This window comes from Onychostoma macrolepis, chromosome 16 (assembly GCF_012432095.1).
Source record: "Onychostoma macrolepis isolate SWU-2019 chromosome 16, ASM1243209v1, whole genome shotgun sequence".
Classification (NCBI taxonomy): domain Eukaryota; kingdom Metazoa; phylum Chordata; class Actinopteri; order Cypriniformes; family Cyprinidae; genus Onychostoma; species Onychostoma macrolepis.
The window spans coordinates 28550641-28565442 of NC_081170.1; the positions used below are offsets into that span (position 1 = coordinate 28550641).

At 37.7% G+C, this 14802-nt stretch overlaps 1 protein-coding gene across 1 annotated transcript; it reads right to left on the reverse strand.

The window, feature by feature from the left end:
* Nucleotides 1-7917: 7917 nt before the first annotated feature.
* On the reverse strand, nucleotides 7918-13259 carry LOC131522468 (uncharacterized). The gene is made up of 15 exons (XM_058747973.1): nucleotides 13155-13259; nucleotides 12770-12981; nucleotides 12551-12626; nucleotides 12191-12450; nucleotides 11864-11962; nucleotides 11700-11770; nucleotides 10967-11061; nucleotides 10343-10546; nucleotides 10001-10087; nucleotides 9368-9422; nucleotides 9165-9321; nucleotides 8920-9048; nucleotides 8603-8743; nucleotides 8382-8511; nucleotides 7918-8287 (listed from the first exon to the last, which is right to left on the reverse strand). Exons 2-15 carry the CDS (start codon nucleotides 12773-12775, stop codon nucleotides 8058-8060), a joined length of 1740 nt encoding a protein of 579 aa, XP_058603956.1. The 5' UTR covers nucleotides 12776-12981; nucleotides 13155-13259; the 3' UTR covers nucleotides 7918-8057.
* Nucleotides 13260-14802: the final 1543 nt, after the last annotated feature.

The window sequence follows — 14802 nt, forward strand, 5'->3', positions numbered from 1 at the left end:
GCATGCTTCACTTGAAGAAGATGAAGGCGGGCGATAACATCCAGCAACAATAATGTCAGAGCCAGAAACCAAATGTAGCCTAAGCACCAGCAATTCCAAGCAATTTACTTTACTGAATGACTGTATGCAGGAACAATTTAGATTAGACTTCACATATATTGGAACTCCCCCTCCTTTTGTTGCACAATCAGATCTAAAGACTTTATAGGCATTAATATTAATCATATAATTTGTGACAGATGCTTTTAACCATGTCTCAGTGAAGACTAATCAGGCTACGCACATTTAAATGAAGAAACCGTAATCCATTTGAAGATTTAAGTTCATCGGGGGTTTGAAGTTCGGTTAACGCTGGGCCCGGGTTAGGGTGAACAAAAAAGCAAAATGAAAACCAACCATGATCTCCTCTTTGAGCTCTCAGCAGAATCCCCGCCATAAGTAGGCATCGCACAGGCTGATAATCTCCCGTTCCCATGAGTCCATAAGCAGCACAGTCCACGCAAAATTTCTGTAGAAGAGAACATTAATCCGCGAGACATATTTCTCCAGAATAGCCGAAGCGTTGGCAATATCATCCACACCACCAAAAGACACGCCAGTCCCAGGGATCCAAAGGGTCGTGTAGCAACACAAATAAATAAAATAAATAAGTATAGGCATTATTTTATATTCTCTTTGAAAGCGTTTTCTGACCGAATACAACAAGAAAAATTATGTAAAAACACTTAATATATGCGATGAAAATACTTGGATAAAAGCACTTCAGATCAAACAATTAAAGACAGACCAGTGCACATGTCTACAAACAAGCCGCCATCTTGCATTTACATAAGTAAAGGCCATGTGCATTTCCAAGCATCAGCATATTATATCAATGTGAAGTTGTTTTGCTTCTGTTGTTAATTTCTGAACATTATTCTTTAATGTGTTCATTTGTAGTTTCACTCCATACCCAAGACCATTAAACCTGTGGCAAACGAACTTCTTGTCTTCAGAGTTGTGTGAGGGAAGGGAGTTTATCTGACTGTCAAAACAAAACTAAAGCTATGTTGAGGACAGTACAGTGAAAAAGTGGCTGCAAGAAAAGTTTACAGCAGCAGTTGTGAGGCAGTATTGTGTGCACTATGGAGTCCACACCCTCACTCAAAATGAGATCTTATTTGTCTTGTTCACGATCAGGCAACTCTTCTACAAGCGCTGCAGCCGCTATGGCCAGAGCAAAAGCTGAAGCAGCCAAGGCACGTTTGATGTTTGCAGATGAAGAGGAAAGAATAAAAGTGGAGAAAGCCAAATTGGAGGCAAAAATGGACAAAATGGTGTTAGAGAGAGAAACTGCTGCAGCCGTAGCCGAAGCAGAGGCTCTAGAAGCAGCAGTTGACACCAGCATCCATAGTAAATGCGAGCCTCAACTGGAAACAGCTCCTGCTGATGTTATGCAGAGGACAAGTGAGTATGTTGAACAGATTAATCTACATGCGGTCACAGAATCAGGATCAAAAGCAGAGCCACTCCCTTCAGAAGAGTCCATAAAGCCTCACACAGAGTTACCAGTCACAAATTCTGTTCCAGCTACACGTCTAAAGTCAGAGAGCTGTTTAGACGATGCTGAATTCAATCACATGCTATCAAAGACAGATTCTGCTCAACCATCACAATTTACACCAGGTTTGAGTCATCCTTCTGGTAACACGCCGGATGATAGCCAGCGCAGACGGCAGACACATTTCGCCCAAAGCAGCATGCCGCCTTTCCCAATGGCAAGTCAAACACCTCAAAATTCTCAACAAGACATTTCAGACTTTGTCAGATATTTTGCTCGCCGTGAACTTGTTAACACTGGTTTAGTACAGTTCAATGACCAACCGGAAAGCTTCAGAGCCTGGCAGCGGTCCTTTCAAAATGCTGTGAGTGGGTTGAATTTGACAGCCAGTGAAGAAATGGACTTGTTAGTCAAATGATTGGGAAAAGAATCAGCTGAACACGTCAAACGCATGAGGTCAGTACACATTAATCAGCCATCGAAGAGCCTTGACATGATATGGACTAGACTAGACTGGAAGAGTGTTATGGTGCTCCAGAGGTTATCGAAAGAGCATTTTAGAAGTGTTGAAAGTTTTCCAAGAATTTCAAGCAGAGATTACTCAAAGCTTCATGAGTTGAGCGATCTTCTTATGGAAATAGAGTGATGGATAGCTTCCAGGCTTATCATATCTGGACACAGCAAGGGGCATCAATCCCATAGTTCAGAAGCTGCCATTTAATCTGCAAGAAAAGTGGCTGTCACATGAAGCGGGTTACAAAGAGCGGTATGGTGTTGCGTTTCCCCCTTTTGAGGTCTTGGTTGGCTTCATTAGTCAGCAAGCTAGAATAAGGAATGACCCAGGCTTCAACTTCTCTACTCAAACAGATTCACTTTACAAAACAGACAAGGCTAGCTGGAAGCCAAGCAAATCAAGAGATGTCTCAGTTAAGAAGATAAATGTGTATTCCCCCTGTGCATTTAGACACTGATAAAGATGAAAGAAAAACTGAGGATACAGAAAGACTTTGTCCCATTCACAAAATACCTCACTTGTTTAGGAAATGTCGTTCCTTCCATGAGAAGCCTTTGGATGAACGTTTTGCATTTTTAAAAGAAAAGAGAATCTGTTTCAAGTGTTGCTTAGCCACAACACACACAGCAAAGAACTGCAGATTTGTGACTAAATGTTCTGAGTGTGGAAGTGAGAAACACATTTCTGCACTACACCCTGGCCCAGCTCCGAAAGCTCAAGAAGCGGTCTCCTTACCACAGCATGGTGGGGAGGAGGTTTCCACACCACCAACAGAAGTGAAAGCTAACTGCACTGAGGTTTGTAGAGGTGAACTTAGTAACAAGTCCTGTTCAAAAATCAGCTTGGCAAAAAGTCTATCCCAAAGGCCAAACTGAGAAGGCAATAAAAGTCTATGTGATCCTTGATGAGCAGAGCAACAGGTCATTAGCTCGCTCTGAATTCTTTGATACCTTCAAAGAAAATGCCCCAGCTTCTCCATATGCGCTGAGAACTTGTTCTGGACAGAAATTATCGGTCGAAGAGCATCTGAGTACCAAATCGAGTCAGTAGATGGAAAGGTAATCCTCTCCCTACCCAGTTTGTTAGGGTGTAACAACATTCCTGACAATAGGGCAGAGATTCCCACACCCAGTGCTGCTTTCCATCACTCTCATCTGAAGCCTATAGCTCCATTCATACCAGAGTTGGAGTCAGATGTTCTCATCATGATTCTTCTCGGCCGTGGCATTGAGTTGTGTGAGGGAAGGGAGTTTATCTGACTGTCAAAACAAAACTAAAGCTATGTTGAGGACAGTACATAATGTCAAGGCTTTGCATAACATTATATATCATAAACAGAGGAGTGTTCCTTGCTGCTATGCATGTCATCCATCTCCATCTAATCATTCTTTTTGTTTTTGCTCTTCTGAAGGTTTTCAGCTTTCTCTTTCTGCAAATTATATAGTTGTATGGTGTATAGTGATATGACCCAGCACCCAAAATACTATCAAAACACTACAACACAGCCTCCATTCTGTCAGGAGTCCGGGTCCTGCGTTTCTCCCTCTCACCACCAGAGGTCACTGTCTCCCGGATTAAATTCCCCTAACTCCACTCACCTCGTTATTGAATCATTTGCCCCAGCTGTTTTCCTGATTGCTTTCCCTATTTAGGCTTCCTGTGTTTTCTGTTCGGGGCTCGTTTGTCTCACTTTTGTGCCAGGTAATGCCTGTGATATCTGTCTGCCTTGTTCCCTGTGTATGTCTTGTTTTAGAACTAAAACAACATGGCATACATGGAGAATAGCTAGATTGTTAAAAGAGTCTTTGTTCCTACCCTTAAAACAGTCCAACAAGCATCCGTTAGTAATAGTTCAAAGTGTCCACCCGTGTATATACAATCCAGTAGATGTGATACTCCAAAGTGCAAGTGCAAAATAGTCCAGCTTGGTAAGCAAGTCCCCAAGTCTTCCTTCACAACACCGGCAATACAAATATCGACCTGCTTCCTGTGTGAGGTGTCAGGCCCCATCTTAGGCCACACTGCTCCTTTATATGGAGAGGCACTTCCTGCTACCTGTCATGTGATCGCTCACATGACAGGAGAGTCTCAGTTCTTAAAGACAAAAACACATTTTTAAAAGGAGTAAAATGGACAAGGAAACATGTAAAACTTGTTACAACAATATACTCTTATATACGGAGTGTTAAAACATGTCCCTTATGTATGGGATGATTTTAGTCTCAATATGATTAATAAATGCACACTCAATTATCCATGTACTAGATAAATGTTGTGAATGTATTTTACTAACCACAAACAAATGTAATTTAATTTGAATCTGTGGAATTCGGGATTGAATGATTGTGCAGCGATTTGTACAAATAGAAACATGTTTGCGAATACACATGTTCTGTTCTGCATTAATAAATCAAAAATTGCTCATGCAAAAATGAATCCGTGCATTTGTGGATCAGAAGACACGCGTGCATTTATTGACATTTTGTTCGAATCGATCGCGTTTGGTTCATTTGGATTTTGAGACTTCCTTTTCGCAGTTTATAGCATTCCACCCACCCACACACACACACAACTAACGAACAAGCCAGGGCTATCATTAACGTCAACACGATTCATAAATGTGTGTCACTATACAATGAAACAAATGCTTTTCAACCGGTGTCTGTAGAATTAAGAATTACATAAATGTGCAGCAATTTGTAAGTTTTTGTATTTGTTTGTGAGTATTAATGTTCTACTTTGTATTAAAGTGTGACAATTTCCGCGTGAAAAAATGAATCCATGCATTTCTGGATCAGGCGACATGCGTGCATTTATTGATTCCTTGTTCGAGTCGATCCTGTTCGGTTCATTTGGATTTTGAGACTTGCTTTCCGCAGTTTTCAGCACTGACGATCCACACGCAACTGAAAGGCAAGGCCGGCAGTTACCACTAGATGGCAGTCGCAGAATTACCGTGCTGGCCTGATTGAGAAAGAGTGACCTTGTTCGCATTCTCCCGAATAACCTTCTGTTTTAAAACATGGATAATACCATTTTAAACCAACAAGCTGGTTGGGTAAGTAAAAAAAATGTAACTACATAACATAACTGCATGACAAATCTTCGAGCTTAACTATGAACATGACTTGAATGGTGCGTTTGTTAGTCAAGTATTACGCAAATTCCGTCATTAACGTTACCAGCATCGTATCCTAATCGTAATGAAGTTAATGTTTTCTCCTACATATATCACTTTTTACATGTATGTAAAACATGGTTTATTTTATAGTGGGTACGAATCATTAATAATTTTTCCATGTCTCTACTCTCTTTATTACATTTCACTTTAGGAATTACTACATGACCACATTCTGGAGAGATTACTTGCACGGGTTACACATGCTCTTCAGCAACCCCAAATTGACATTGACTATTTGGATTTTGTATGTAGGCAGGAGGTAGTATTTCTCGATGCTGTGGCACAGCATGTTCATGTGTCTCAGGATGTGACAGAAAGATTGACTGAACTCCATAATGCAATCCAGAATCACAGACGTGCTCAAATTCCACAATCAGTTGTTCAGGTGGAAAGACAAAGTGCAAGTGGGCGTCCAAGGATTGTAGTGCCTACAGAACACATGGCCTATCTTCTGGAGATTGGACTCCCGGTTACAGCTATTTCAAATTTGCTTGGTGTTTCCCGGGCTACACTCTTTAGGAGGATGGCCGAAATCAATCTATCAGTTAGGGGACTGTACAGTACCTGCACTGATGCAGAACTTGATGGACTTGTTTCCCAAGTCAAAGAAAGAATGCCACATGCAGGCTACAGATTAGTTAAAGGAACACTTAAGGCGCAAGGTCATCGTCTGCAGTGGAACAGAATAAAAGCATCAATGCACCGGGTGGATAGTCTTGGGATTCTCTCAAGAATGACTCAGTTGGGATGTGTAATCAGAAGAACATACTCAGTGCCATGCCCAAAGTACTTAGTACATATAGACACAAACCATAAACTGATCAGGTAACTTAAGAATTTCTTTAACAATAAATGTAATATGCTTTACAATACACTTGAATGTCTGTTTTAATATTTCTAACATTATTTAAGAGTTTACAGTTCAAAAGCATTGCATTTTTCTACAGGTACAATATAGTGATCTTTGCTGGGATTGATGGTTTTTCACGCAAGGTGAGCACACATTTGTATCTAAAAGTACAGTAAATACTGGATATGGGTGCTTAAAATGCTTCTGTCTTTTATATAGATAATGTACCTGGGAGCTGCAGACAACAACCGATCTGACACAACCCTATCTTTCTTCAGTCAGGCTGTTGAGGAATTTGGATACCCACTGAAGTAAAACTTTTTTTTTTCTTTTTTTTAATTGCATACTGTAAAAAAAAAAAAAAAAAAACTTCCTATATACAAATTAAAAACAATGTACATTTAATACATTTGAGATATTAATTACATGTTATAAATATTATTTGATGAGATATTAACAAAAAAATGTTGGCTCTTCATTAGCCTATGTATGTTATATTTTTGTTTAGAGTGCGAGCTGATCAGGGAGGAGAGAATGTTGGCGTGGCTCGTCTGATGTTTTCTGTCCGTGGGCCAGACAGTAACTGCTTTATAGCAGGCAAAAGTGTGCACAATCAGAGGCATGATAGATTAATCTAAGATTGTTTCAATGTCTTTAACTACCACTTGAAAGACTTGTGATGTAATTCTTTTTTGTAATTTTTATTTTTTGAAATTAAGAGTAGAGAGACTCTGGCGTGATCTCTGGATGGGAGTCACCAGCGTGTTCTACCAAATCTTGCACACACTAGAGGAACAGGACATGCTGGATTTGAGCAGCACTCTTCACCTGTTTTGCTGCCATTATGTATTTTTGCCCCGACTGCAAGCAAACCTCAATGTGTTCCGTGAGGGATGGGACAACCACCCATTGAGAACAGAGCAAAACCTCTCACCAAACCAACTGTGGGTGGTTGGTCAGATGGAAAATCCCATTGACAACCCAGAGGTACTGAAGCAATTAACCAAAGAAAATATATATTTTTAAAAATTACAGGAATAGTTCACCCAAAAATTTAGATTTAGCCATTAACTCACCCTCAAGTTGTTCCAAACCTGTATACGTTTTTTTTCTATTGTTGAACAAAAAATAATATGTTTTAAAGAATGTTTGTAACCACAGTTGGTGGCACCCATTGACTTCTATAGTATTTCCTTCCTATTATGGAAGTTAATGGGTGCCATCAACTGTGTGGTTACAAACATTCTTTAAAATATCTTATTTTTGGTTCAAAAGAAAAGAAAGAAACTAATACAGGTTTGGAACATGAGGGTGAGTAAATGGCAATTCAAATTTTTGGGTGAACTATCAAAATATTACAGACCAAGTTGATTTTCAAGATGATTGTAAAACTGTAATTGAATCAACCATTATTAGTCTTTAGTAATGAAACAGTGAATCTTTCCCCGTTTTATTTCAGGAGATGAACATTCCTTACATTGACTGGGAGGACAGTGGGTATATTTTGGATCCACACACTGTGGTGAATGTTCCACGGTTTGACAACCCTCTAACTCCTGAACAAGTGGAGCAGCTGAGAGAACATATTAATCCTCATATTAATATTATATGGCATGGACATTTTTTTGAGTACAGTTCAATATGTTGAAAACATACTAGCTGAAAATTAGATACTGTTGCATTTAATTTTTTTATGTTTTTTAGTTGATTTTTCTAACCATTATACTTTTTTTATCAGAAGATGTCATTTAATAAATTCAAATAAACAACATTGAGTTTTTGGATAAGATTTGCATTGACCATATCACATTGAACATTAAGTCTATATCATTAAAATATATCATTACAAAATGGAACGGCTCAAATTACACATTATTATATTATTATAACATTGGCATATTTACGGTAATAGACAAGCAACAGTAACAAAAAAATGTTTCAATCTAAAACGGTTTAAGAAATTAATTAACATCTACACAAGGCCAAAACCACTCTCCACAGACTGCAGACATACCATCATGTCAGCTGTGAGAGCTGAGAGGGAGGTATAGTGATCTGGCAGGCGAATGCGCTCTTGACAAGTGTATGCCTTTGGCAATTGGTTTGGTCCACTGGACTGAACAACTTCCAGCTTGAGGGTGCGTGGCACTACTTCCCATCCAACCCAGAATTTGAGAAGTTTCCTCAGGTTGCTGGGTGATGCTAAGACAAAAAAGAGAAAGAAATATGTTTACTGTTCACATATAACAGAAAAAAAATCTTTAGGTGGTACCATCTAGTAATACAAAAATATTACCATGTTCAACAAAGGTTCTCAAAAGGCCTGTAACAAGATTAAGTTTCTCAGGCTGTATGTCGTCAGCATCACTGTCTTCGCTGTCTTCTGTATGCTGTGTTTGGGGCCACTGGATGGCTTGCAGGATCATCTGTAATTTCCCAAAATCAAAAAAAGTCATGCTACCAAACCAAATATTTTTTCAAGTGAATTTATAATTCTTGCACATTTTGACAATTTACCTCAGGTGTGATTTCAACTTCACTTTCTCTTGGGAACAGCAGGGGTAACACATCTGGTCTACAGCTGATTAGTGGCCAGACACCAGTGTCCTTCAATCCCTTTTTTAATTGTTTTAGTTGAGCACCGGCTCGGCCAAGGACCTGTAAATTAAAATAATATTTAGTATTGTAAAAATAACAATATATAATCTAAATAACAATTATAAGTAGTATGAATGTGTATAATAAACTAGAATATTCTTTGATGAAGTTTGTTAACTTTGTAGTGTTGTTTAGGAAAAAAATAGAAACATAGGAGGACACATATAATATATTACAGCATGAGTGAGAAGCTGTTGGAAGAGCAGCATCTTGTTGCTCCTCTTGTTTGGTACAGCAAAGTAAAAGTCCAAACAAAGGTTGGAAACTTGTGAGGTCTCATCCTCAGTCCATTCATCTTTCAGCAGCTATAAAATACAAGCATTATTAAGTGCACAGAATTAGCAGATATTTTTTACATGTCTGCATTTCATCAGAACCCATAAAACACTGTTGAAAGACCTGGCTAATTTTATCTACTCACTAGACGAATCGTCTCCCTTTGTTCAATGTCTGGGCAGTCCTCTAAACAGAGATTTGTGGTGGCTGTGTCCTTTGTGCCCCCTGTCAAAGAATGTACTATTGCCAGGCTTAGGCCTGACAAAGCAGGACCTTGATTGATTAATGAGTGGCCAATCATTCTTCCAGCCATCACAAAAGTTCACTCTCAACAAGTACAGCTGATGCAGTAGGCAAAGGTGGTCTATTTCCCCCTCAAACAGAGTGGTCTCTGCTGCATTTCCTGATAAGAATACATTGCAATTAGAAAATTACAGTACATAACAACAAGCTTTTTAATTTTATTTTTTTTCAAAACTTGAATTTTGAAATATTTTACAGCAAAACTTTACAATAAGGTTTAATTTATTAACATTAGTTATTGTATTAACTAAAATGAAATACCCATGAGCTATAAATGTGTTACAATATTTATTAATCTTTTTTAATGTTAGTTAGTACAACTTTTGATTTTAATTATGTATTTGTAAATGTTGCAATTAACTTAACTAATCTTAACTAAAGAAACCTTATTGTAAGGTGTTACCAGTTTTAAAGCTGGACAGTAAATTGACAAACAGATAGATTGCTAGATAATGTTGTGTCTGATTAATATAGCAATGCTAGATACATCTCGCTTCATAAGGTAAATTAGATTTTCTGTTTCTGAAGGCCATCAACAACAAAACACTGCCAAAAAACATTACTCTCTATGAGGACACTAAAATGGCTGTTAAATAAATATACTTCTTCACTTAACTAGATGCATAGTCCTGTACATTTGCTAATTTATGTGAAAACTGCATTAGCAATATTTCATACCATAGTTCAGTTTAAATCCATGCTTTAATTTAGCAATGGTTGTTGACAGGATATGTCTAGTCACTCCAATGCCAATTGCAGCATCTCCTACAAAACACAAAGTATTCAAAGAATTAAACAAACAAACAAAAATGTTCCATTCAAAAAAATGAATAGATTAAGTTATACTTGTTTATGCAGACTACAGTACTGATAGGTTCAGCACCATGTATCAATATTATTGTTATCGATTTTTATAAAGTTATATATTATATATATCCATCTCTAATATATGCGTTAGAGATGGAAATTGTTTATTAGAATCACATGTTTTAGAAACATCTTCTGTTTTTAACTTGATACCTTGAATGTGACAGTTAAATGGAGCAGCCCACTGGTTCTTTTCACGTTGTTGTTTGTAAAATGAAATGAGGGACCTGTCCCGTTCCTCATCAGTATCCCTGGAATCCAGTGACAGAAAAAGGGTTGGCTGCCTTTTACCTCCTTCACGCAAATGCTCAAAGAAGAGCTGTACAGCCTCCTGAGGGTTTTCCACTGTTTTCCATTCTAAAAAAAAAAGACAGAAAATTAGAACTATTAATTTTTTTAATCAAATTAAATAGACAACGACTTGGCAATCATAAAGTTGGAGCCCATGAGATATTGCATATCATATGTAGCCAAGCCATGCATTAATCCTATGTCTGAGTATGTGCCCCAACAAAGAACAAGAGTCATACAATTTTTACAGTTTGTACGTAAAAAGAATGTTAAAGTTTTATGTAAGACCAAGTTTCATTTGATTCGATTTGTATGAGCGCAGTAGCATTGAGATGACCTCAAGCTGTAAAAGTCTCAGAACTTTTAATTTTATTTATTTTGATTCAGTTTAAAAAAAAATTCACTTATTTTCCAATAAAATGTAATTATTAATTACTTCACAAATGTATAACCATAACTGTTGACATTCACAATTGTATAATTCACCTTCTGTTGCTGGTCCTGAAATACGAGATGAATGAGCTCCAGATGATGGCCCTGGCTGCTCCATGTCATCTTCAAAACCCCTTGTACTGAATGATCTTAGACCAATATAAAATATAAGACATTTACCTTACAAATAACACTGATGCAGTTATAAACAATTTAATGTTTATGTTGTTGTGCTATGCACAATCCCTAGTCCATCTCACAAGCATTTAGTACTATGGGTCATAGCAGCCTTCATAACAACTGAATTCATGCCTTCTTTTATTGTTTGTAATGTCAAGTATAGCCACATAGTATACATATTGACCTGGTTTCACAGACAGAGCTTAGATTAAGCCAGGATTATGCCTTAAATGTCCTCAATTAGGACATTGCGACGGTCAAACGACGCACTTACTGACGCACTTACTGTCCAATGATTCTAGGTGGTCTTGGAAATGATTGGCTGGAGTTTTTCGAGTCCTGCCCGTTCCACAGATGATTAAATTGCTTAATTTTCATTTCAGTGCTTCTAACTCAGTGGCTGTAAGTGGGTTAGGAATAGGATTTCAAGTTATTTTGAAAAAATTGACAAAAAAGAAAATTACATACCCCACCTTTAAGTCTGGGACCATCTTAAGCATTGTGTGTGAAACCACAAGGCTTGACTGCATAAATCCTTATAATAAGATTTTAGTACCAAGCATATATATCAAAGTTAATAAAAAAAACAATTAAAAAAAACGTATACCTCTCAGCACATAAACTGCCATGATAAGGTAATACAGACAATGGCAACTCCTTTTGGCATATAGGGCACACCTGTAATGACAAGAAAATGTATACAAAAAGTAAAAGTTAGCAGGAAAGTAAGTCTTGTTTTAAATGCAATAAAATTTGAGAAATAAGCATTACCGCAAGGCTGTCTTCAGAAACATCTCTGGCACCTGCATCAGTATTTGTGACCTGATCCTCTAAATCTGTATCCTCCACAATGACTAGATCAATATTCTCCTGTAATTTAAAAATTATATTAACCTGCCTCAGTTACTTTAGTTAAAGTTATTGCCATTGGTGTGAACATGTTTTACGACATGTACACATACAGTCATTGTGGACCAAAGACATTTATTTAAATAAAAATGTAATTGTGTGTGTAACGTAGGTAAAAACTGTATTTTGCTGCTGTGCAAATATGGCTATACAAAACTCACAATTGGTGCAAATGTGTACACAACTCACATTGGAATTTAGTTTGCACTCCTCGGCATGCAAAGCCAACATTTGCAGTGGCATGGTGGTGTTGCAGGTGACACAGGGAACCTTTGGCATCTTTGCAAATTCGGCTGAATTGTAGGGAAGAGGCTGAGTGTCCATCTCCTCCTGAAGAGGCACTAAAAAAAGGACATTTTTGCCACTGTTCGAGACAGACCGAATTTGCCGACCAGAGTAACCCTCTGTGTCCATGGAGATAAGAGTCATTCTTCTCTGGCCACTTCCTCCTGCAACAGAAATTGTATGTATGTAATGAATTGATCCTAATTGACAGATAATCTTTAGTTAACTGAGCTCTTCAAACTAGCTCGAAATCCCCATATTTACCGGTTGCTTTATAAAACATCCACCGTCCTTGTAGTGGTTGAAGTTTGGGGAACTCTTCCTCCATAATTGTTACTATCTATAAATGGATAATTCATGAAAAGTCAAACATAAGATTTCAAATGTACACCAGGTAATAGAATTTTTAACAACATTGCATATAGCTTTTTGAATACAAAAAGCATTCAAATATACCAAATCATCAGACATATAAGCACTTACATCCATGTGTTTGCAGTCCTCTGCTATTGTCACCACTTTTTCCCTAACCCTGCCTGAGCCAGTTCCAATTCTACTGTAGGCTTCGTGTTAGGGTTGTCGGTGAAGGTAGAACACAGACTGTGAGATCTGTGCACTTGATAGGCACTGTTCTGCTAATCCGACCTTTGCCTCTCTTTGCGTCAGATTTAGCACTAAACATATTTGGAAACTGTCTGAGAAAATGCAAGTAAATAATAGCATTCAAAAGTATGAAGTGGCATTCACAAGTGGCATTGAGTTCAGAAAATGAGTAGTTATTGCATTATAATTAAAGTATAATATAAAACTTTTTGTCAAAAATTTACTAAATATTTTAAATTAAATAATTTGTTATAATTAATTCTACCTCTTTAAAGCCTGGTTGACTCTGGCAGATGCATCAGTGCTGGTAGAGGGAGTAGAGGAGTAATAGAGGGAGTAATGAAGGGAGTAAAGGTGTTGCTAGAGGCACGTTGAGGAGGCCTGACAGGTGCAGAACCTGTGTTTTGAGTGTGACCTGTAGACAACTCCCTGGAGATGGCTGTGACTAGGGCCTGAGCCATACTCTCTACAGTGTTCTATAAAATAAAATAAAATGGTATATGTAATTAACAATTGAACACAGAAATATACCACAATGCACTTCAGTATTTAACCTGAGCCAAGTTTAAAGACGTGTTAAGGTCTAAAATTGTTATGTTAGTTATTGCCAAATCACTTTTCTTTTCCTGCTCTTACTACACATAACAGTTAGGCCTATTTTCTTTCATCGAATGTGTCGAAAATTCGTCATCAATTTAAATTAGGCTGCATTCTCTACTACAGTAGGCCTATGTACAGTAGTACTGCGACCATCAATGGAACAACAACAACAACACTGAATGTTAATAAAATATTACTTACAGCAGTTGCAGTCGTTGGCACAGGTTGTCCCGCCATGACGTTAAGTCAGTGTGTATCCTATAATCGAATCGATTCCAAAACTAAATTCGACTCCGATCGTGGGGGGAGGGTGCGTAAGCCAAGTGACTAGACTTATATTTTCCGTGTAAATAAAGTAATCGAAAAAGACAAATGATACTTCAGTACACAATTAGCTTGATTCAAATTAATATTATTATTATTATTTTTTAACTAGATGAATTTGAAGACTACCAGCACGGTAATTCTGCGACTGCCATCTAGTGGTAACTGCCGGCCTTGCCTTTCAGTTGCGTGTGGATCGTCAGTGCTGAAAACTGCGGAAAGCAAGTCTCAAAATCCAAATGAACCGAACAGGATCGACTCGAACAAGGAATCAATAAATGCACGCATGTCGCCTGATCCAGAAATGCATGGATTCATTTTTTCACGCGGAAATTGTCACACTTTAATACAAAGTAGAACATTAATACTCACAAACAAATACAAAAACTTACAAATTGCTGCACATTTATGTAATTCTTAATTCTACAGACACCGGTTGAAAAGCATTTGTTTCATTGTATAGTGACACACATTTATGAATCGTGTTGACGTTAATGATAGCCCTGGCTTGTTCGTTAGTTGTGTGTGTGTGTGGGTGGGTGGAATGCTATAAACTGCGAAAAGGAAGTCTCAAAATCCAAATGAACCAAACGCGATCGATTCGAACAAAATGTCAATAAATGCACGCGTGTCTTCTGATCCACAAATGCGCGGATTCATTTTTGCATGAGCAATTTTTGATTTATTAATGCAGAACAGAACATGTGTATTCGCAAACATGTTTCTATTTGTACAAATCGCTGCACAATCATTCAATCCCGAATTCCACAGATTCAAATTAAATGACATTTGTTTGTGGTTAGTAAAATACATTCACAACATTTATCTAGTACATGGATAATTGAGTGTGCATTTATTAATCATATTGAGACTAAAATCATCCCATACTTATGTGGCACGGTCACACATTTGTGTTTTGGTTTATTTTGTAATTTGTAAATAAAGGAAACACCATTTGCCAGCATTTGAGTCTTCGTCTCTCCTGTCCC